The sequence below is a fragment of the Notothenia rossii genome, assembly GCF_949606895.1.
Source record: "Notothenia rossii genome assembly, chromosome: 9".
NCBI lineage: Eukaryota > Metazoa > Chordata > Actinopteri > Perciformes > Nototheniidae > Notothenia > Notothenia rossii.
In genome coordinates, this window is record NC_136907.1 from 16,511,014 (window position 1) to 16,535,972 (window position 24,959).

General features: G+C 39.9%; 2 protein-coding genes across 2 annotated transcripts; both read right to left on the reverse strand.

Annotated features, from left to right (window-relative positions):
* Nucleotides 1-345: 345 nt before the first annotated feature.
* ddx46 (DEAD (Asp-Glu-Ala-Asp) box polypeptide 46) lies at nucleotides 346-17,453 on the reverse strand. Its single transcript, XM_079651730.1, has 23 exons — nucleotides 17,295-17,453; nucleotides 15,995-16,159; nucleotides 15,067-15,183; nucleotides 14,889-14,976; nucleotides 14,635-14,803; nucleotides 14,227-14,471; nucleotides 13,838-13,951; nucleotides 12,130-12,295; nucleotides 11,548-11,668; nucleotides 11,057-11,232; nucleotides 9,931-10,052; nucleotides 8,331-8,409; nucleotides 5,939-6,021; nucleotides 4,980-5,144; nucleotides 4,635-4,797; nucleotides 3,741-3,934; nucleotides 3,493-3,630; nucleotides 3,225-3,374; nucleotides 2,762-2,989; nucleotides 2,017-2,235; nucleotides 1,129-1,273; nucleotides 870-943; nucleotides 346-737 (listed from the first exon to the last, which is right to left on the reverse strand). The coding sequence occupies exons 1-23, from the start codon at nucleotides 17,309-17,311 to the stop codon at nucleotides 690-692; spliced, it is 3,186 nt and encodes a 1,061-aa protein (XP_079507856.1). The 5' UTR covers nucleotides 17,312-17,453; the 3' UTR covers nucleotides 346-689.
* Nucleotides 17,454-20,928: 3,475 nt separating this feature from the next.
* Nucleotides 20,929-24,458, reverse strand: camlg (calcium modulating ligand). The gene is made up of 4 exons (XM_079647218.1): nucleotides 24,140-24,458; nucleotides 22,838-23,298; nucleotides 22,378-22,443; nucleotides 20,929-21,823 (listed from the first exon to the last, which is right to left on the reverse strand). Exons 1-4 carry the CDS (start codon nucleotides 24,291-24,293, stop codon nucleotides 21,632-21,634), a joined length of 873 nt encoding a protein of 290 aa, XP_079503344.1. The 5' UTR covers nucleotides 24,294-24,458; the 3' UTR covers nucleotides 20,929-21,631.
* Nucleotides 24,459-24,959: the final 501 nt, after the last annotated feature.

Genomic DNA, 24,959 nt, shown 5'->3' on the forward strand with positions numbered 1-24,959 from the left:
GTACTAACAGGGGGTTCTTCTCCTTCCCCTGCTGAACCACTTTCACATCCAAACCCTGTGTTCTTACTTTAAAGTTACACCAAACTGTTTATTTGCGTCCAATAAAGCTGAAAATCCCATTAAAAATATGTTATGTTAATGTACTTAAAAATGAGCCATAATCCAGTTCCATTGCTTATCAAACAACACTCCACTGCTGATGAATAATATACAAAGGAGAGGCTACTGAATAATTAAAATAGTAGATGTGTTAATGCAAACAGATTAAGACACATTTAATTCATTTGCAACACATTGTTTTATTGTGCAGAAAAGTAAAAACATATTTCATCTGACTATTCCTTGATAAAGACTATGGGTACGATGTTGCTTGTACATACATCAGGGTGAATCACCTGACCCCCCCCCCCCCCTCCCCCGCCATTTAAAAGACATATTGGGGATTGTGATGGTACAATGACACTGGAGGTCATTTCTGGTCTGTAGGTATAAAATCACAGGAAAGTCAGGTGAAGCACAGAGGAAACTGAGGGAATAATTATGCATAATAAAAACAAAACCATACAGTAAACTTAGGTATTTCATGGGAATGTTATTAAAAATATAGACTCAAATAGTTTTCAAACACGGTGAGATGGCAGGGGATTGTTGAGAGACGGAAACTCCTTCCATGAGCCTTTGATTCTTCTCTACAACACTTTGTAGCGGCCTTTGCTCGTCGGCTGGTAAGAATTTTGCTGGAAAGAAGAAAAAAAACAATAATTAACATCTTTTATAGATATTTAATAAATTACAACATGCCCCGTTTTATTTTTCAAGCTCCAAAAATCTGATGTTATTGATTCCTGTAAGAAGAAAAGGATACTTACTAATCTGATGAGCTCCTCCTTGATCAACCGCGTGATCTCTGTTTTGGCTTTCTGCACGGCCATTTCATTTGCACCTATAAAACAAACGCTTCTTTATTAAACAGTAAATAAAGATGTGTTATACACAATAAAACCGGAGTGAATACAGAGCCCAGACGTAGCTCAATGGATGCTTAGAGAAAGATTAGGAACGTCATTATGAAAGTAATGTTCTTAAAGAACGCATTGAACACTTGAAACTGATTCCCCTGACACATACTTTCAATAGCCAGGTAGATCTTGCGTTCTCCCTCCTTGGGCTCTTTTCCTGGAGGGAAATATGTTCCTCTTATGGTGATGGCGGCCTCAGAGTATTCACCGATCCTCTGCAGAGCTTCCTTAGACGTCACCTTCCACCTGGCCGTCTGCGGTAGATCAGAACGAGAAACATTTTTAAAGATTTTTAGCTAGATTCTGTCCTTATTTGCAACAGCTTCCATTAAAGTAGAAAACAGAATACACATTTCTCAGAATTAAAAATACAATTTGGAATTTGGGCATGATTGTTACCAAAACAAGTCTTAACATCAAAAAAGGCCCTGAAATAAAAGAAAATGGCCACCTGTTTTTATGTTGAGCAATGTGGTCCATCACAAAACACAACATTTTCTGACAAAGTTGACACAGTTTGGATTTGTCCTCAAGTGCGAGGACATATTTGACTGGTAACGTTGTGGTATAAAGTGAGCATTGCTAAACTGGGAAAAGAAGATTGGATCACACATCCCAATGAAGCAGAGAACTAAATAAATAATACTCTCTCCAAAGCTTTTACATGTATTTCAAAATGGTAAACATTTAATGCCATTCTGAAAAATGTAAGATTTGAAACATGTTTTAAAAAATGCCTGTGATAAATATTTGATGAAGTCATGTGATTTTCAAAGAAAACTGCTTCCAGAGTTTATATTTTAATTTCTTATCCGCTGCTTCTAGGCACCAACAAGACGAGGTTCACTGTGACCAAGGGAAACTACAGCCATCTAAACTTCCTGAACCTCATCCCGTAGTATAGTTAAAACCTACTGTGGAATGTGAGAAATAAAACAGATCCAGGATAAGCTAGGCATCTGCTGAATGTTTTAGTTCTTTGTTGTGTGCTGCCTACCTGAGGGAAGTCATTGATCTCCAGCTCCTCTTCGTATCTCTTGACGGTCTCGGCCTGTTCAGCCGCCTGCCGCTCCTCCTCCAGCTTCTCCACGGGGGTGTAGTTCAGCTTGGCATTGATCTTCTCCGCCAGCTGCTCTGCGATGGTCTTTGCCGACACCGAGGGCGTCATGATGGTGCCCCCCCGCAGGATGGCGTTGGTGGCCTGCTGCATCACGTCCTGTACAAGGAGAGAAAAGCAGTTTGGCTTTATAGGATACATCATTCATATTGGCATAACATATACAACTTAAAGAACAGAGAATACAGAAAGAAACAAATATTAGATGGAGTTTTCAGTTTAAGAGGAATAGACATAAACCTTAGGGCTACCTCGTCCCACAACCAGAGAGCAGAACAGTATAAGAATAATCTTTGTAATATATTGTGATAAGAAATATAATTACAATGCAGTTGTAGTTTAGTAATACACACATTTATAATGCCAAATAAGTGTTTGTAATCTCACACTTCCATGTTAAAAATAAAAGTTGACATTTTCTTATTACAGCAGGACTTTTCAAATGTAATTGTTTTTTTGTATTGCAAATTGTGCGACTTTAACATTTTACTTCTGTCTTTACCGTCTTCCAAAGGGCAACAATGCGACTGAAACACAACTGTATCACCAAGTATAATAGGTGAGGATTGACAGAACATTTAGAGATAGAAAATCCTCTCCATGTCTCCTCTGGCATTCAACGTACCTGAGCCTCGGCGCCCAGGTTCTTCTGAGCATTGATCTTCAGCGCCAGCCTCTTGGCCATCTCCAGTTTCTGGATGTTTCCAGCAGACGTCGGGCCGAGGCCTGGCAGCCCCCCGGAGACGGACGATGTGGAGGACGTTGATCCTGCAGAGCCGGAGGTCGCCCCGGGAGCCGACAGGTCCTTCACCCGCTTCTTGGAGTTGAACATGCTCTCGATCTGCTCTTCAATCTGAGGAGGGGAAAAAGCAGGGGAGATACATTGAGATGGGTTGGAACCATTCAATTAATAATCCATAGGATTTTGTAATTTTCACTTGCTGGGTGGTACACTTGAAATGCCAAAAATGTTATTTTAGATGATGCAGAGAAACAGTGGAGTGCTGCATTTTTTGCAATGAGCATGTTGCCAGTTTTACAAACATTTAAAGTCATGTATTTAAGAATGAAATGTAAACACTACTCACATCCAGGGCTCCATCCTCGTCATCAGAGTCCTGCAGTCCGAGAGCAGCTTTCTGAAGCTTCTTTCTCTCATTAGCTAAGGCGTGTTCTGTTTCATCAAACTTGAAGCCTTTTCCTGAGAAGCCGCTGCTGCTCTTAATGGTCTTACCCTCCTGGAAGGAAGAAGGGGGGAGAGGGGAATAAGGAAATAATGAAGATTTAGTTTTGACAGACTAATAGAGACACCACACACACTCTTAAACTTTGAGATCCCCCTTTCTCTCATCTTACCGCTTTCTGTTGGTCTCTGAAGGAGGACCAAAGCTGCTCCAGTTCAGGCGGGACAGGAGAGCCGGACAGCTCCAGGGCTTTGATGATATCCCCCGCATAGCGAACCTGGTCATCTGTGATGAAGGTGTAGGCGAAGCCCTTGAGGAAAGAACAAGATTTAGAGATGAGAAAAGATATAAACTTCCATAGGATTGAAGCTGTTAAATATGCACCTGAAAATCATGCAAAAATATTCCTTAGTAACGGACCTTGTTGCCTGCGCGGCCTGTGCGTCCGGCCCTGTGGACGTAGTCCTCGTAGTGGTTGGGACAGTTGTAGTTGACCACCAGGATCAGCTGCTTGACGTCCAGGCCTCGCGCGGCCACAGAGGTGGCCACCATCAGACGACATGCTCCGTTCTTAAAGTCGCTGATGACGCTGTCTCTGTCGTACTGGTCAATTCCTAACAAGACAGCAGGAAGTTAATCAATAAAAGACAAAAACTAGACTTCAGTTATGGTAAGGCAGGAATAAGACCACTCCCTTTGCAGCTGTAGGAAGGTTTTAGACGCAATACAAGGACAAAGTGGCCATATTAAGCCGGCAGCAGACTATACTTAATAATGTATGTGGTGTACATACTTTCACAGGCAAGGCAAGTTTATTTATACAGCACCTTTCAACACAAGGCAATTCAAAGTGCTTTACTAAGATGAAAGACATTAAGAAAATGGCATTTAAAAACAGTCATTAAAAAGCAAAGATAATAAAATAAACATTAAAAGAAAAAAGTCCATGAATAAAAGTTACAATGCAGTTTAAGATGTGAATAGTTCAATTAAAAGCAGCAGCAAAAAGAAAAGTCTTCAGCACACAGTACTTCATTGAGTGCTCTTGTAGTTGTAAATACATTTACATTTTTGTAGAGTTAACACATATCTGGGATTCTGGACCAGTCAAAGACACCAGTCAAAGACACCAGTCAAAGACACCAGTCAAAGACACCAGTCAAAGACACCACTCAAAGACACCACTCAAAGACACCAGTCAAAGACACCACTCAAAGACACCACTCAAAGACACCACTCAAAGACACCTTTCAAACACACCCAAATTGTAAACACATCCAAATATCAAAAAGTTGTAACGAGTGGCCCCCTTACCTCCGTGCAGTGACATGCAGGGGTACGAGGCTTTCATCAGGTCTTTCAGCAGAGAGTCTGCATGCTCCTGTTTGTCAACAAAGATGATGACCGAGCCCTTCTCCTGGTAGTGACCCAGAATCTCAAGAAGCTTCAGGAACTTCTTGTCCTCCTCAATCACCAGCTACAGAAACACAAAAGGAGAAAAGAGAGAAAGATGAGGACTGATTTGGATTGAGTGGCCAATATGAATTTAAACAAAGGGGCAATCTAACTCAAACCAATGTAAAATCATGAAGTTTGTTAAAAGACCTGAACAAATAAATGTAAATAAATCATTTTTTAAATGAGAGAAAGATGATTTACCACGTGTTGTTCCACATCAGAGCAGACCACACTGCGGCCCCCCACCTGGACCTCCAGAGGTTTGATCAGGATCCTACGGGCCAGCGCCTCCATAGCTCTGGGGAAGGTGGCGGAGAACATGACCGTCTGACGGTCTGGACGCACGTTGTCTATAATACGCATCACCTGGTAGAGGAACCAGAATAGACCTGAAGGTTAGAGAAAGCCGTCTACTCGTTCCTAAGCTCATTGTTTTCTATCCTGTTTCACTGCTTTACTGGGAAGCACAAAATCCAAAGTAACAAATGACAGTCAATGTTGTTATAGTTTTATTATCCAAAATATTTGTCACCTTCTTTAACTTTGTAATTTGTGCTTGTTTGAGAATGTGGGCAATTACACATCCAGGTGATACTAGGTATGGGACAATATGAAAATGTTATGTCACAATTGTTCTGGCCAAAAATAAGGATTCACAATATGCTCCTGAAAATGATCCAAAATATGCATAAAACTGGCATTACATTATAACATAGTGGACTTACGAGTTTTGCTAAGGGAAAAATTATTTAATTGCATCAAAGATAGGCCACATATTTTTGTTGAATGCACATCCTTTTAGTGAGAAAAAATATCTATTTGTCCTGATCCATTTAAATAAAAACCTGTAGCTGATCAGATTCTGATTTGTGATGTCACAATGTTTTCTGGGTTGTGTAACCATTAGCCGATAACCAACGAAGGTAACACCCGCCCACTTCATCACCTGAAAATCCTCCTAGAGCACCATTGTGTTTTTTTTATCTTAAAATAAGGCTGGGATTTTATTTCCTCGAGCATTATAGCAATCTGAAAAGCTTTTCAAGTCACATTTGATGATATTCACGAAAATCCTGTCCGTGCTAACTGTCAGGCGCTGCAGTCCAGGCATAGAAAGAGAAACCGTATATATACGAACAATACATCTTGGGATGACCCACCTGTGGCTCAAAGCCCATGTCAAACATCCTGTCTGCTTCATCCAACACCACATATGTAGATCTGCGCAGGTTGGTGACTCGACCTACACACCGAAGGAGATGAGCACAAGGAAAACAGTTAGCTTCAAGAAAAGCCAGTCCTCATTCTCATCCCCACTCAAGCTTTCATACAGATTAAACATATCTACAAAACAGAGAAACGTTTTCGTTGTAAGACTACTTGGCAAAGAAAACAAGGCACATGATATAACAACTTGAGCGTATTCTTCTGTGGACTACTTTCAAATGGCCAGGGTTGGATTTGATTTATATTTGTACATGTTTTTTTATAGTTTTTCTCTGGGCTTGCGTACCATCTCAGGGACATGAGGGACCTGTAAAAGTCAGAAAACAGCCTCAAGATACAAAACAAGAGATGGAGCCCCAAGCAATATCTGACCAATCGCCTTTTCACCTACAAGGGAAACATATTAGAGATTACCTCGCATGTGTGGAAACAACAAAAACCTTTTCATCATAAAAGGCTCAGAAAATATTGAGAAATGCACGATTAAAAAGTGAAAGTTTTACAATAACTGCTTTCTTAACACATTTCCAATATTTCTTTATATTTGTATGCAAAGGCCTACTGCTGCACAGGGCTCCACAGTGTTATTAATTGGCTAATAAGCTCCATGAGCTCAAATAAAAACATTAAAAAAACCTAATGGTGTACTTGCCTTTTACTTATTTTACATTATCATAATAGCAGTGACTCAAAACTCTTTAAAAATGGAATTAATATTGTTTATTACAATTATTAGTAGTAGTTACTTTGACAGGCATTTTTTTATTCACAGTATAAGAACCAAAAGAACAACTCTGTAGAACCCTGCTTGAGCATCAAGGCCACTCCTAATATAACACAAGTACTAGGGCTGTCAATTTAACAGTTTTGCTCTTTTTTTGGATAAATTAATAGGAAGGATTGGATCAAAAACCATTGCGAATGAATGCACATTTTTATGAATTACCGTAATTTTCGGACTATAAGGCACACCTGAATATAAGCCGCAGCAGCTAAATTGAATGATGTGTACATATATAAGCCGCACTGGACTATAAGCCGCAGGTGTTTTAATGTTTAATTACCATATGTAAGGGTTCGTGCACAGAGGGGATTGTCGGGAAAGAGATGGCTGTTTGAGGAAGCTCCCATTTATTAACATTTCAACAAACAAGTTGCATATTGGCATAACGTATTCAAGTGTTACCATTTAGTGCAATAGTAGCTACAGAACATGTGCTGTGTAAACTGTACTGTATCACATAGCGTTTCAGACACACAAACTTTTCAACTTTCAAACTTAAACGGTGCGCTCCCAGCGCACGTACCGGCAGTGATCTACAGCAGTGGTTTTCAACCAGTGGTACGGGGACAAACTGTCTCGCTCTCGTAATGTCTGTCTGTCTTGCTCTCGTTCTGTCTCCTGTACCACTCTCGGTTCCACTTTTACTTTAGCGCGCTACCTGTCTCACTCTTTTCCGGCCTCCAGCTTTTCCTGCTGGAACCAGCCGCTTAAAGGTGGGGGTCAGCGGACCGGCCATAGAGCCCATAGAGTTAAAGGTAGTGGACTGTAACCTGTAAAATCCATAGATTTAGGAGGTCCCCTAGTGGCCGTTAGCTGTAAAAATCCATAGATTAGCCGCACCGTTATATAAGCCGCAGCGTCGAAAAATGGGAAAAAGGCGCGGCTTATAGTCCGAAAATTACGGTAAGTTGATATACGGATGGTATTGTAAACTGCTGCCCTTCAAGCAGGAGCAGTCTTTGTGGCTCTGATTTTTGGCCAAAAGAGAATAATTAAAATAGTGAATTAACCAATACAATACTCTGAAATCCCGCAGCGCAAAATGTCAGTCAGTTGGATCGTAAATAGTAGGCACTGTGAAATTATTTTAAATAACCTGTTATGGCCACACAATAGTTTACCCGCTGGTAAAAGTCTTTCCCTCAAGCACCTACGGATTTACGTGATTAATAGTTATACATTTGAGTCACAAATGGATCTATTGACAGCCCTAATAAATACACATCCTGATAAACCAATGTACAATACACTTATCAAACATTTTGATGGTCTCTGGCTTGGAGTTGAGGAACCACGGAGACAGCGCCAGGTCCACCTACCTGTACTTGCCCTGATCTTCAGGAAACACATCACTGTCTGGTAGGTATGACTGATCCCAAGGGTGGTCAAATAATGTCAACAGTTTAGTAAGTGTTACTGACTTGGGCAAGTATGTACTTTATCAATTGTTACATTTAATTGCATGCAAGGTAATTAACAAAAGGCTCACAGTGACATCCTACAAGAATAAAGAAGGGAGGGTCGAGGGGGAATGAACTCACCGCTGTTGGCCCCCAACATGTCAATCATTCTTCCCGGTGTGCACACGATGATCTCCGCTCCTCTCTTCAGCTCAGCAATCTGGAAACCGACAACAAATTAAAGTATTAGTGTAACGCTCAAATTAACAAAATAACAATCGAATAACTAACTAACAAAGTTATCCAGTCACTGGCGTTTAAGATCATCTAAAGATACTAGTAGAAGGAAGTCAACAAAATAGTTTTAAATGCTGATTTGCAGCAATACAAAGAAAGAAGAAATGAAGGAATATGGAGGAGAACATGTTTGGGAATATGGGGGAAGCTAAGGAGTAACTGTTCTGCAGAGTGTTGAAAGGAAATAGAGAAATGAGTCTCCTTTAACCCATATGCTATGCTCTCATTGGCTCTCGGTTGGTACTGTCATCATTGCCCGTCAAAACAAATTTCAGAGTACAGGATTTGGACTTGCAGACCAATCACCATATTTAACCTGCTCCAAAAACTGTTGGCCAGAAGAAAATCATGGCTAAAATCATGTAGTGTAAATGTAGGCATAAAGCCATTTCATTTCATCAAAGACTGCATTGCACCCTGACAATGACATAGTGTATTATCGGGCAGCATTTAGCTTGACTTTACTGTTCTGATAGATTGACTTGAGTTAAAGAGCCTGTGACACGAGTTTCCCCCATCATCCAAACCCATCAATTTGAGTAAATATTGTCCCCTTGAAAACCGTTACTGAACTTATTTTGGATATTTGTACTTTGATAACGGGGGGAGCCTTGTTGCGGGGAAACGGTGGACCGTGTCCCGATCGGAGTGGGAATAATAATAATAATAATAATAATAATAATCCGTGCATTTTATCCATTAATTTCCCCAACATTGTGGTAAACAAAACACATGTTTAATCCATGTTGGTGTACTACAATTACAAAAAGCATCCGTTTGCTTTTCATCAGGAAATGCAGACCGGCTCAAACAAACGGTTTTAACTCATCATCCTCACGATCATTTAATGTTTCATATGAATTGACATGAAAGCATTAATAAATGTAGTTTCATCCACTTGAGTTTACAACTACAAAAATAATCGATTTGTTTTTATATCACATCCGACGGGAGGAAATTCAGCAGCTCTCACTACCGATTTTTAATCCTAATTGAATCATCATCTTCACCACGAGCATTTATGTTTATGTTCCCCGAATTGACATGAAAGCACTGAGAAATATGAATATACTGTAGTCAACTTCATTAAAACGTTATTAACGTGCCTAAACTCAGTAATTCACCATTTCTACGCATGACAACACACTTTGTCCGTGTTTGGCTCTCTCGCCGCTCAGTGAAGCGTTCCCGCATTGACGTCACTTCCGGCTTCCCCCAAAACTTCAAAATGAGTCGAAGGAATTTCCCCGCGATGTTCGAAATTATTGATATTTATCGGAACGGTATCGCACCTTCTTTTTTAAACTGACGGTTCGAGATGACTAGTAGCCCCGTATTTCATTGCACAACAGTTGTTGGGATGCTGTCACAGGCTCTTCAACTGTAAGCTGATTAAAGCCTGTGGGGAAGTAACATTAACAGAAACATTAGCGTGGGTGTTTACCTGTTCACTGATGCCTGTGCCTCCATAAACACACACCACCCGGAGTCCCAGCTGTTTGGAGAACTTCTTACACTCCTTGGCGATCTGAAGAGCCAACTCTCTGGTCGGTGTCATGATGACAGCTGAGGGGGAAATAAATAAACAAACGGGATAAGATGTTTTGGCAATAACCTGGCAATACAATACAATTCATGATACAAGGGTTAATATTTCATTACATTGAAACTATGTATGCATGCAATACTATATGTTGCTTTCTTTATGAAAGCATAACAGCCAGTTGCTTATCATTACAAAGTGGAAATGGGTCCTCATTAGAGCTGAACGATATATCGTGTCATGGCGATAACCGCAATATGCGCATTATTCACATCGCAGGGATGTGCGATTTTATTATTTCTTTTATTAATATTTTTTTTTTTAGGACGTGCGATATTAAGTAGGTAAATTAACTCAAACACATCATGTTACAATTATTTTGCTGCTTGCTACAAAAGGAAAACTTGCTCTCATGTCAGTGGTACTTGAGAGAGTGAAATGCAGGCTCTGCATGCACAGCAAACCACCAATCACAATCATTCTTGATCAGATCACAGCAGGCCCCGCCCCGCTAGTTTGCAGACCATCAAAACACCGGTAAAAAATGAGCGAGGAACAGGAAGACAATACCGGAGAGAATGAAGATTTACTTCCAAAAAGAAAAGCAACATCTGCCATCTGGAACTATTTTGGATACAAAAAGGTTCTTCTCTTCTTCATCCACAGATGAACCCCCTTATTTGAGGGTAAGCAACATGTAGTATCATGACATGTTAGTTCATGACTTAAGGTATGATGAGTCAACCAGTTAAGATCCAGACGTACGTGACTAAAATCCTTCATCCGGTTAAATATAGTTAAAAAAAACGCAATATATATCGCAGGGGAAAAGAATATCGCAATGTCCGTTTTTTTCAATATCATGCCGCCCTAGTCCTCATTTAGTCTTCATTGCCCTATATTCAAAGCAAGTCTTTGAAAAGCACAGCCTGACATCAGAACTCCTTTTTATTTGTAAGAAATATAAAAAAGGAATGGGCATGTTAGATTGATGCCTAAAGCAAGTATACAATGATCTAGTCCTTACCTATTGGTCCCTCAGACTCCTCCAGGGGCCTCTGGTCCATGATGTGTCGGAACATGGGCAGCAGGAAGGCGATGGTTTTCCCGCTGCCGGTCTTAGCGATGCCAATGAGGTCGCGGCCCGTCATGATGGCAGGGATGGCCTGGGCCTGGATGGGAGTGGGCTTATCGTAGCCCTGTCTGTGTACATTTGTGAGGAAATGCATGAATATGAAGTGTGAGTTCTGGTCAGGCAAAAAAAAAAGTCAGCTTGGCTGATCTGAGCTGTTAACTGTTCAAACATTGAAATAGGACAGACTTAATTAAATAGGATAGGCTATATTTGTATGGGAGCTGCTCTCTGCACACAAACCTAAATCAAAGCTTGGACCATTTCCACACATGCTGACTGCCTAATTACATTTATATGAAACTGATTATTTTCTTTATTACTTATTTTGCCTAAGAAAAAGTCGTCTAGTCCATCACATCATAGGTCCACAGTGTCAGACTCACTTCTTCATAGAACCGAGGATCTTCATTGACACTCCACACTGCACCCAGGTCTTGATAGGTTTGGGACAGCCCTTCCCTTTAAATGTAATGCCTTCCAGTTCCAATCTGTACAAGTGCACGTCTGTATTGATTCAAAAACAAACCAGCCAAATAGGAAAGGTTAGACAGGGAGTGAAGGATGGCACAACATGCGTGTGTGATGTTGCAGATTCTTTTCAAATGAAAGTAGCTGGCACTAGTTTCAAAAGCCACCAAATGTTGCCATGACATATTGAGGAATGAATTACAATATAATATTTCTGAATATAGGTATTTATTATCCCCTAATGGTCTGATTAAGCATTGAAGAGTAATACCTAGCCCCTTTATCAATTACAATCTGCATGATAAACTGGGGGGCCCATTCTTGTAAATCTTGACATTAGAATCATGTGTAGACTACAAAAACTGCATCTGATCAACACAGATGTTACATGTGCAGTCTATTCATTCAAATCATGAGGGTACAGTGGTCGTGTTTATGTGATATTTTCCATATCAAAAATCTCAGTTGTGGGGTAAGAGGAACTTGTGTTTACAAACCTTCTGGAGTCATCCTGGCGAGCTCAGGAACCTCCACATAGAAGTTTTTGCGGTATGGCTCGTACTCAATCTTCCCGTGATCGACAGGCTCTAGAACCTTCCTCGTTTTGGTCTGGAAGCCCGTCAGAGCCGTCTGCAGGTCCACCTCCTCCTCCTCTGACGAGTACTGTCAATCACAACAGTAACATTTTGGAAAGTTAGCATTGTGTTCCATCGGAGGAAACGTTATGGAATTGTCAAACTGTTCACCTGATGAATCTAAATCAGGAACAGTCGATATGTTTTTGTCTTTATGCAATGTAGAACCCAGTGAGTTGTGTTGCTTTGGGGAAATAAGAGCTCTTTTAGCTGATAAAGGAAAAGCCCTTAGTATTAGGGGTGTAACGGTTCACAAACATTTCGGTTCGGTACGTACCTCGGTTTTTAGGTCACGGTTAGGTACGTTTTTGGTACAGCACAAAAAATTATCACCAAACATAAAGTATTTCTTTTTTTTTTTTTTATTATTAAACTGAACAATATATTGACTCAAATAAATACAAAATATAATAAAATAAACATTAAGGTGCAGCATTTCGATGAACTGAAATAATCTGTATTTGAACTTTACTGTACTAGTACTCACAAAACATAAACTATTAGTTTTGGGGTTTTAATTATTATTAAACTGTGAATATTCACTCAAATAAATACAAAATATAATAAAATAAACATTAAGTTGCAGCATTTCGATTAACTGAAATAATCTGTATTTGAACTGTACTGTACTAGTACCTAAGCAGCCAGTTTGACATTATGACTTGCTTGTCATTGTATTTTCATGTTTTTTTAAAGAAAAATTAACTTGTCCACATTGCTTGCCGAAAGGGCAGATCTTCTGGCACTAACAATGTCTCCTGCTCTGGAGAACACCCTCTCGCTAGGGACAGAGGTAGCAGATACAGCCAGGTAGCGCTTTGCTAACATGGCAACATAAGGATATTTGGCGTTTGTAATAGCTTTGGCTCGGTCTGAACTTTTTGCGAGTGGTGGAGGCTTAAATGCTAGGGGGGAGTTGGGTTTGCACTTCAGTCTGTTTTTCTTTCGGTACCGGTGATATTCACGTTCGGGTGATGCCTTTCAAATGAGTGTGCAAGTTTGATGTATTGCGTAACCAATTTTAGTTGAACAATGCCGACAAACAGCTTTGGTTCTGTCCACCTGTCTTTGTCCGTCATCCTTGTACGTAACTGCGAAACCAAAATGTTCCCAAACCGGAGACTTCAATGATGCTGGAGGATTTTCGAACTCAACTTTATCTGCGTTCGCCATTTCCTCAAATTACTGACTACATTTGAACGCATCCCTGTGACCAGCTCTCATAGTATACCTCTCGTCCAATGAAATGACTTGCTCGCTCTATGACGCGTTGAACCCAATGTGAGCAAATTACTCTGAATGCTGCGACGCAGCACCTGAGATTACTTCCAAAAAGTTGATCACGTTCTCAATTTTTTACGTTTAACGTTATATTCGTTCGGTACACTTCGGTACACACGTGTACCGAACCAAAGGGCACGTACCGAAATGATTCGGTACGTATACCGAAATGATTCGGTACGTATACCGTTACACCCCTACTTAGTATTGAAGAAATGCATTTAAAAGCGTTTCCAGCTTCCCAAACCATCATGAACGAGTGTTACTAAAATAAACCAAAACAACTTACTTCCATAGCATCCTGGTCGTTCTCCATCAGCTCACCCTTCTTCTTGTGAGTGTTGGGTCCCTTCTTGGTTTTAACAACAGTCATCACTTTGGTTACTGACATTGTTCCTCCTTTCTGTTGACAGAGGAAAGAAACATGCAGGTCATTTGGCAAATCAAAGTAAAGGCAAATGAACAAAGATGTCCAACACTGGTAGACAGATTGACAACGGACAGGAGGTGGTCATCCATCTTGCTGCAGTTCCTTCAGTTCTCTTATCAAAGTCAATACATAATGTGAAGCACGATAAGCTGCAACTAGAAATTGTTCTTTAACATTAGAATACTTTCTACAACATTGGGAAACTTGTCTCCGGCTAAAGTGATGCATATCTTCCCCTTAAAACTCACCTTATCATTTCCTTTCATGGATCCCATGTTGAACTTCTTCACTTCCTGTTTCACTGCCTCCATGTAGGCGTCCAGAGTGTCCACGTCGTCCTCCTCCTCCTCCTGCTCCATAGGGGTCTCCTGCTCCGTCTCACCCTCCTCTTTTTTCTCCTCCTTTATCATCTCCTTCTCTTTATCCTCCCCCTTCTCTTCCCCTTCTTCCTCATCGTCCCCCTCCATTGGAGCCGACATATCCTCGTCATCATCTGAAAATAAATGGAAATGGCTGAATGGAAATGAAGTGCTGAAGCTCAAGTGTTACTGGTCAAGTCTGTAAGATTATAAATAAATATATATTCTTTTGTAAACGTATTCCAATTGATTTCTTATATAACTCTTGAGCAGTCATTCTTAATGGTGTTTGCTCACCTTCGTCATCCTCCAAGCTCCACTTCTTGCCCTGCTTCATCTCCTCCAGTTCTTTCTTGATCTCCCCGATGTTCTCTATGGCCTTCTTCCTCTGCTCTTCCCTCCACTTCTCCACACGCTCCTTCCTCTTCCTCATCTCCTCCTCAAGCTTGTTCTGGTCAAAGTCTTGCTGCATGGAGACACAAAGAAAGATCAGGAACATTGCCCCATCTACAAAGTAGTGTTAAGATGTTAACAAAATGTATGAAACTTACATCCTCAATCTTCTCATCCTCTTTCTCCTCTTTTATCTTTTTCTTGTCAGATAAAGGATCAATGTTGTCTTTCTCCTTGCTCCTTGGCCTGTAGGGAAGACGTCACAGCGTGGCTTTGGTTACCAGAGCTGTCAGTTATGTCTTGAGAAGTTTTGTTTTATATAAAAGGAAGTCTTACTTTTCATCAGGCCTCCTGCCCTTGCTTCCAGATCGGGACCTCCGGGCCCGGGTCCTGCTGCCCGACCTCCTCCTGTCTCTGCTCCTGGACCTCCTCCTCTCTCTGCTCCTGGAGCGCCTGCACAGCAATGACAAACATATGATATAGAAACACACAATGTTCTCACTTGCTCCGTCATATTATCTGAAATAAATCACTGAAACCATGTCGTTTCTTTTAGAGCTTATGCAAACAAATAAGAACATAAACTGTAATTGTGGTTCTGATTTACAGATCGTAACCCAACACAGGGCTTTATGGTTTTAACTGCATAGAACCCCAGCAACTTAAATGAAACCTTGTGATGGAGATCATGGTATCATTGAGGTACGACAAGCTCCCACTTTATGGTAATTGCTTCTTGTAATGAAGGGCTCGTTGAATCTGTTGAATATGGTCCATTATAAAGTGGTCATATTTATAGTGACCCATGCTTGCAATGACCACATTATAATATATTTACTAACCCGATCTCCAATATGTATATGTTCATTCAAATTATCAACGATTACCTTGTTATGATATCTAATTTTGAACAATTACGTATACATTTTTGATTGTGTTATCCTCGTGTGATTCTGAACTGTCCCGTTTCTCACTCTCACTCTGTTGCTGCTTTAAACGTATCTTATCTTATCATGCTGTCCGTTGCAACTTGATGTCCTTTTTATATATAAACCATGTAATAAATGCATTTAAATTCTGCACAAACCCTGCAGCATGGATTAGGTTTCAAGGAGACATGCATTTCATGTTTTCTGAAACAATATTCCCCCAATGCAATGAGCCCTTAACGTATGTGTACACGTACCGGGCAATAAACTCAATATATGATTCTGATTTTCAACACTGGCATTTTCCACACACCCATACACACACAAACACACACCTGGGTCGTTTTCTGTCTCTGGAACGGGACCTCCGGCGGTCTCGGCTGCGGGACCTCTCCCTCCTGTTCCGGTCCCGGTCGTCCTTCTTGGAGCGTTTGTCTGGGGAGCGACTCTTTGATCGGCTGCCTGACCGGCCCCGAGACGTAGAGCGCTTCCTGTAGTGTCTGAGGAGCAGACAAACACAACCACCTGTTCATTTCTCCTCTTTACTTTGGTGTCACATTTGACCCGTCTGTTTTAACTGCCTTTACATTAACACAAAACCCATTAATCATCACCAAATGTTATTGAACCCCCTTTTAAGCTGTAAACAATGTCTCAGACTACTGTTCACATGAATAACTGCAATGAATGCACAAGGAATTCCTACTTATTACAAAAAGAATAGCAAATATTAAACAAATTACAAGGAATTGGTTAAGAGAACAACTTAATTAACTCACAATGGAAGAATCAAGTAAATTAAATGTATGGAATGGAATAAATAAACATGAGAATTAGAAACCAAGTTCATATGTTTGAGGAAAGATGGGAAAATGGCTAAGTTATAGAACACAAAACAATTATAATGACCAGGTGGTAAGAAGTACAAGTATGTATGAGTTTTAATGTTGTACCCATTATGTGTAAGCTATGCCTTGTAAGTTATTATAAATATGTGTATTTGTTTTCTTTTCCTGATCTGTAGATTGTTATGTGGTTACTTTATGTATCTATTTAACAACGAATGCCTTGTAATCAAATAATGTATTAAAATGCAAATAAATTAAAAAAGTCATACTGAAAGAAAGAATATATAAAGAATAGAAACTTAAAAAATGTATTCCAAGTATAACATGTTGATTTGAGAGTGTACTACCTGATGAACCTAATCTAGGGTTACCCATTCATTTCCTATGGGGGTCACTTTTGACCTGGAACATCATATTTGTTACAAAGTTGTCTAAACTACTCAAAATACAATGAAAGTCATTTTATATGTTCAAATTCAGTAATGTTATATGTTCAAATGCCTACTGAGGAGGATATCATAGGGCCTTGAGTCAATGCAATGTAAAACACAATATATCATTGATGAAAGTAGCACATCGATCAGCTTTGACCCGAGTATCACAGAAGGGTTAAGAAAACACATTCATTCATATCCCACCAGTATATGAGAGGAACTGTCGGGTGGGCTGAATTCACATTATGTGTTTTAGCTAGCATGCTAATCAACAATACAACGTTTTTAACGGCGACAGGAGTTAGTCACCATGGAGATTCTAACACCAAATTAACCTGATATTTCTCACATACCTCGACTCACGTCCCATCGCTCTTTCAAGAGGTTATATCTTGTAAAAAAGTGAAATTACTCCACAGACTTGGTGCCGTGGACGGTTGTTTGTGTCTTTTGAAGCACCACGTTAGTAAACTGCGACAGCGCTAACTTCAGAAACTCCTGCTGTGAGCCGCGTGGTGCGCCTCCGCGTGGAGGGAGGTCAGAACTACAACACTGCCACAAAGCAACAGTGTCCCAAATATTTTCTTTTCAAATAACATTTCTAGAAAAGACATATAAACAAAGACCTCTTTTAATATGCTCTTTTAGAAAAGGGCAATACTGGAAGTATTTGTTGTATTCAAGTATTTTATAGCCTACATCACTACTGTTTTACAAACTGTTTACATATCATTTGTATTTATTTATTTAAGAAGGGACAATGCACATTAATCAACATGAGCACTTTCGTCCATCATATAAATGTGCCAGATTTAGCCGTAGAGGCTAGTTTTCATCTGCAGTCCCTGGCAGGTTGATGGCATTGAAAGAAAACATACAAGAGCACATACGCACAGAAAAACACATGAGCACAATGGCAGCACATACGCACAGGCAAAGGCACCTCTTGCATTTAATTAAAGGTAGCAATACAACAATGTAGAAAATGTTACTCAAAAGTCAATTCGAGTAAAGGTATACAAGAATTGGAATCAAAATGCACTTAATTTCAAAAAGTAAAATAATTCATTCGACACAGCTCCCAATGACAGAAACATTGAGAATTGATTGAGTTACATACTGTATTTTGTCAACGACAATGTCATTTTTGTGCATCGACAAAGAACTTGAAAGTATACATCATTCTGAAGTTATATTTTTTCTTTATGAAACATCCGATTGAAGCGTTCTTTTTTTCTCTGCTACATTAACTAGAAAAAAAAGTAAAGATTAAAAATACTTTTTTACGTTATACATTTCTACATTAACTCGGAAATGACTCTAACCTTATGATTGGGTTTTAGTTTTTATCATTTGGTCTCTTCCTAATGTGACATCACATTTATTTTTTGCATTTCAAGGATTTAAAGTCAATAATATTTACATAACCAAATATTACAAGTCACAAATGTGCATTTATGGGATTTACACTCTGGTGTAAAATATGTGAAATCATGACACCCTTTGTCCTTAGACCCTTTATTCTGAAATGTACAACAATAATGCTATCCTTGCCTATACATTGCTATAACTTAACCTTATAATAAAAGAAAAAAGCGAGTCAAAATACGATATATCACACAAGTAGTATTTATTTGGTTTGAATGGTCCGGTTAGTCATTCGTATGTCTTTATTTAGAGACGTATCATTAGGTTATATTGTAACACTGAATTTGTTACTGAAGTAACATATTGTGAGAGCCACTACAAACAGTTATTCTGTAAACGTTATCAAAAATAATCAAGTAGGTCTGACAAGTCCAATTCATTTACATGAAATAATAAATTCACATTAATAAATAATTTGGATGAATTAAGTTATGGAGAAGACATTACTGCACAAAAGTAGTAGTAGAGTGTATACAGGACTGTCTCAGAAAATTAGAATATTGTGATAAAGTTCTTTATTTTCTGTAATGCAATTAAAAAAACAAAAATGTCATACATTCTGGATTCATTACAAATCAACTGAAATATTGCAAGCCTTTTATTATTTTAATATTGCTGATTATGGCATACAGCTTAAGAAAACTCAAAAATCCTATCTCAAAAAATTAGAATAGTTCCTCAGACCAAGTAAAAAAAAAAGATTTATAACAGCAAAACACAATCAAACATTTGAAAATGTCCATTAATGCACTCAGTACTTGGTTGGGAATCCTTTTGCACGGATTACTGCATCAATGCGGCGTGGCATGGAGGCAATCAGCCGGTGGCATTGCTGAGGTGTTATGGATGCCCAGGATGCTTCAATAGCGGCCTTTAGCTCATTAGCATTGTTGGGTTTGGTGTCTTTCAGCTTCTTCTTCACAATACCCCACATATTCTCTATGGGGTTCAGGTCAGGGGAATTTGCAGGCCAATCGAGGACAGTAATGCCATGGTCAGTACACCAGTTACTGGTGGTTTTGGCACTGTGGGCAGGTGCCAGATCATGCTGGAAAATGAATTCCTCATCTCCATAGAGCTTTTCAGCAGACGGAAGCATGTAGTGCTCTAAAATCTCTTGGTACACAGCTGCATTTACTCTGGGCTTGATGAAACACAGTGGACCAACACCAGCAGCTGACATGGCTCCCCAAACCATCGCTGACTGTGGGAACTTCACACTGGATTTCAAGCAACTTGGATTTTGCTCCTCTCCAGCCTTTCTCCAGACTCTGGCGCCTTGACTTCCAAATGAAATACAAAACTTGCTTTCGTCTGAAAAGAGGACTTTGGACCACTGTGCAACTGTCCAGTGCTTCTTTTCCTTAGCCCAAGTCAGACGCCTCTTCCGTTGTCTTGAGTTCAGAAGTGGCTTGACCATGGGAATACGGCTATTGTAGCCCATTTCCCGGACACGTCTGTGAACAGTGACTTTTGATACCTGGACTCCAGCTTCAGTCCACTGTCTTTGAAGCTCCCCCAAATTCTGGAAGCGACTCTTCTTCACAATGCTGTTAAGGCTGCGGTCATCTCTCTTGGTTGTGCAGCGTTTCCTGCCACATTTCCCCCTTCCAGCAGACTTTTTGTGGATGTGCTTTGAAACTGCACTCTGTGAACAGCTTGCTCTTTGAGAAATTTCTTTTTGTGTCTTACCCTCCTGATGGAGGGTGTCAATGACGGTCCTCTGGACAGCAGTCAGATCAGCAGTCTTCCCCATACTTGTGATTTAGTTTACTGAACCAAGCTGAGTGTTTTTCAAGGCTCAGGAAACCCTTGCAGGTGTTTCGAGTTAATTAGACGATTCAAGTGATTCGTTGAACACCCTACTAGTATACTTTTTCATGATATTCTAATATTTAGAGATAGGATATTTGAGTTTTCTTAAGCTGTATGCCATAATCAGCAATATTAAAATAATAAAAGGCTTGCAATATTTCAGTTGATTTGTAATGAATCCAGAATGTATGACATTTTTGTTTTTTTAATTGCATTACAGAAAATAAAGAACTTTATCACAATATTCTAATTTTCTGAGACAGTCCTGTATATGAAGTATGTATGCATGAGACTCAAACAGAGCAAAGCAGGACACATCACCAGAATTACTCAACACAAATAAGCATACAAACTGCCCCTAAGACATTTCCAGCGGGAGTACTGTCCAGTATAACCCAAAACATTCCCCTCAGCCACACTTACTATTACTAGTATTATATAGTATGAAGTTTACTGTGTTTTAAGCTCCTATAGCCATGCAAAATAATACACACCACATTCAAGGACTAAATGCTTCTTGTACCTCTTAGACAAAGAAAGGAAAAGTTGTAATTGAAAGAGAGTTCAAGTTCTTTAGACACCAAATAAAAATCGGGAACTTGTTACTGTAAAATGTTCAAATCATCTTTTTAAATCTCTTACCAACTATACAATGGAGGATCATAAGTATGACACTCCACCTTTGGGACTTTAACAATCAAAACATAGGTAGGGGATAGAGAAGAAATTCAGTTTTGTCCCAAGTAAATTCATTGTCATTTATTTTCTTTATCTTCTTTTCTGGATAGCCAATTTATTTTGACAGGGGAAAGGGCCCTATGTGTAGAAAGAAACCTTTAATGTGAAGATTCAAGTCAGAAACTTGAGAAAAAAGAGAGATACCTCTGAACAAAACGATTTTTTTTTTAAAATCCTCCTCTGGTTTTTCTGATGTAATGTAAACTAGAAAATAGGTCATTGCAATGAAACAGTTTGCTTACTTTATGTGATTTGGCATACACTTTCCATACTGTGATATGCATCATTACTAGAAATGTTTACTGAATGCTGTGAGTTTTAAAATGATCGCTCAGCGCTTTAATAACTTAAATGCACTAAGCTGAACTGGTTTCTACTTTTCAGTATGATTTTTTTTCTGTGCTAGACCTGACAAATAGATATTCCTCAGCACGATAAATGCCACAGAACATATTTTCAAAAGCAAACACATGCCGTCTTCCTGTTTCACAGGTTCAGCCCGGAGCAGATATAACCTGACGATCTGTAACGCACACTGGACTCTGGTCGCATGTACAACCCTGATCATGAGGCAGTAAGGACTCGTTTGAAGACTGTCCACAACAAAAGCCACGTCAGCCAAAATAAACGACCATGCACTGTTGCTATGGGAGAGAGAGGGAAGTGATAACAAGAAGGGGGGCGGGGTTAGTAAGTTCCCCATGGTCCATCAGGGAGTCTCTGAACCAATGAACAGCAGGATCTCGTGTGAGAGGATGAAGGTGAAGAAGTAAACGCAGAGGTCAGCAAAGACGTCCCCCATCCTCCTGTAGGTGTCCATGGAGCGGTTGATGACCTCAGCGGGGATCCCGGACAGCAGCAGGGCGGCGGTCAGCACGGTGGTCTGGGGCTTTTTATCTACCTGGAGGAACAGGAGTATAATAATAATACCTTTACCCTATGATGCATGGCTGCAAGTTAGTATTTTTTAACTCGTTAGAATTTATCCAATTTATTTTTTAAAGGAAAATCGATCAACGGTTAAACAGGGAGTTACTGGAATATTTATTTGCGATGGCAGTGACTTCCCTGAGTCAACCAGTCTCCACTGGTTTTCTTGAAACCTCAAAGAAGTTACTACCAGCAGCCTGGTGTGTCTTTGAATATAAATACACGATACAAATACATTCACAATCAATGGGTTATGTTTAGATGGGACCCAATTGTTGTCAACAACTAATACTACATCTTGTGAGAAACAGCACATTCCCAAAAATAAAGAAAGGGAAACATGAATTAATGATAAATAGGACTGTACGTTTTCACACCTTTATAGTAACTTTTTATAGTATAACTTCTGCAAAAACATGGCTAAAAATATAAGAATCTGTATCCAAGTAACACTCCTTTCATACATGCTATATTCGAGTCTCTAACAATGGGAAAGGAATTATAAAATATGTTTTACCAACTCACCTTTGGAAAGTATTTGGACAACCCCATGTAGCCCAGTTCGAGGGTCAGAAATGGAGCAAATATTGACTAGAATGAAAAAAGACACAAAACAGATGTTACGTTTCTGGTAGTCAGGTGACCTAATATAGCTATCTTTGGCTTACTGTAACACATGTAGATTTCCACTCAGTGGGAAAAATAAAGGTATTCTGATTATTATTAAATGTGGGTTGAGAAAAAAGTATTTACAGTTTGGTACAAGTAAAGTGTGGGTGTTCAGGGATAAAGAAATATAACTGTGCTCATCTGGTTCAAGGGACTTAAGACAGAGAGCATTACATTCTCTAAAAAAGTTATTATGGAATTGTCCCCTATGATGGGAGAACAATCCTGCCTACCACAGTTTCAAGATGCCAAATAACCCATGGGTCACTCTCACAGTTGTCATAGTTAACACAGTTAAAACAGCCAAAAGACTCACCAGAAATGTGCAGACAAAAACCCTGACAAAAACCGCGAGGAGGATGCTGCCAGTGAGACGGAAGATTATGAAGGGATCAAACTCCTCTGGTTCAGACCCTCCATCTTGGTCCGGCTTCTCATTGGCCAGCTGACCCCGCAGTTTCATGGCATCGTCAAACCGGGACAGGTACTTCTGGAGGCCTCTGCGTGGGGAGCCACTGGGGTCGTCTGATGCCCGCTCCCCTCTGGGTTTCGGGCGAATCCCTCCGATGTCGTCTTCCAGAGAGCCTCCCAGTGACTCACTGTCAGGCACAGGAGACCCCCTCCTCTCGGGGGTGGCACCTCGGGAGCGGCTGACGAGCCCCGAAGCCTCTGACAGGAAAGGGGACGGTCTTGGGGAAGATGAGGATGATGACCAGGGCTCTGTCCTGTCCAGATCCAGGTGGAAGCGAGGCTCTGTTGGACGCCGGAGCGCTGCAGCTGAGGATGTTAGACAAAGATTTAACTAGTGCAGAAAAGTTGTTAAAGTTATTTACCAAGGGGAATGACAAACATTATCCGGTTTTAATTTACAGCTTTTTTCTCTGTGTGATGTCATTGTAAATATTGTTATTTTTCTAATATCCAAGTCTGGTTGTCTTATTGCCAAATCGAGATATGTGGTTTTAACTGTACTAGAAGGGTAACAAAAAACTAATGTAATCTGCAAAGTTACTTAGGCTGAGACACATTTAATGTATGTTTACCAGAATGATTTGGTCAGATGTTTAACATGAAACATGGCAAACAATACAACCTGAAGATATTTTGAAGGTGATAGAAAAAGAAAAGAGAAGCGTGTACACTTCATTTTATTAATGGACACATTCCACATCCATAGGAAGAGGTGGACTGACTCAAGGTTTTAGACACTTCTCACAATAACTAGATCAATATGGCAAAATGATCAAAGCATTTTGAATAGATTGGAATTCAAAAATAATTGTGCATTTGACCATTTCTATTTGTCTGCGTACCCTGGTGTGAATATTGTCGTGTGTGTACAATGTATAATGTATTGTTCATATATTTTCAGGGGGAAAACGGACAATATTTAATCTGATATGTTGTTGAGAAGAATGATAAAGCTACATAAAATGCAAATACTCAAGTCAATACAAAGTAACTATTGTATCTAGCAGTTTTTATACAGAATATACTGAAATGTGGATAATGACAAAGAGCTGACTGTAGCTTTAAACAGCAGTGTGATAGAGCAGGTGATAGTCAAGCCTCTTCTTACATCACTCTTATGTAAACTGGATCATCTACAACAACCAACCTTTGATTTCAGGCTCGATTTTAATGAAACCCGTGATTCTGTTCATCCTATCCTCTGAATTCATGAGCAGTTTTCTCCTCCGGATCTCTGCCCTCCTCTGCGCCGCAGACACACTACCTGCTGCCTCCGCCTCGCTGGCCTCTCCGGGCTCCATTAAATAAATTAAGGGTCGACTACAAACTGTACTCACTTTACACCAAAAATATCGATTTAACTGCGACACAACACGTCCCTGATGTATGAATTAAACGTTATGCATTATGAAGTGAGCCAGCAGAGCGTTGTCTGGAGAAACAACGCACACTGATGACGTCAACCTCGAGGGCTATAATAACGCCCTCAACGCTGACTTGCAGGAAACATGTCCTAACCGTTCAAGGCTTATGGTTACGTGGATGCAACTGCAGAATTTGTCATAGGTGGTAGGCAGGCCCGGCTACAGGATGAAATGACGGAGGGGGCTGTTAAAAAATCCGAGGGGTCGATTATTTTTCACAACAAAGAAAAATACTGCCAATGTAATGAATTGACACAGCAAGCTTTTTTCCTTCTCACAGGTCTACAATCTCTTTGCTTCTTTATTTTTATTCCGGATTGACCCCTCTCATTCTGTTCCTTTCCTCTGATCTTTAACGATAGTACATTATTAGATGGCTGCACTTTGGTTAACAGACTAACATTGATTTCCTCAATTTAGAAATTGACAGGCTCTGTAATCATACCATAACCTTTTCTGCATTTATGCATTATGTATAATGCATGTTTTCTGCTATCTTTGATGAATTATACAAATAAAATGTTACCATTAGTTCTTAAAGAA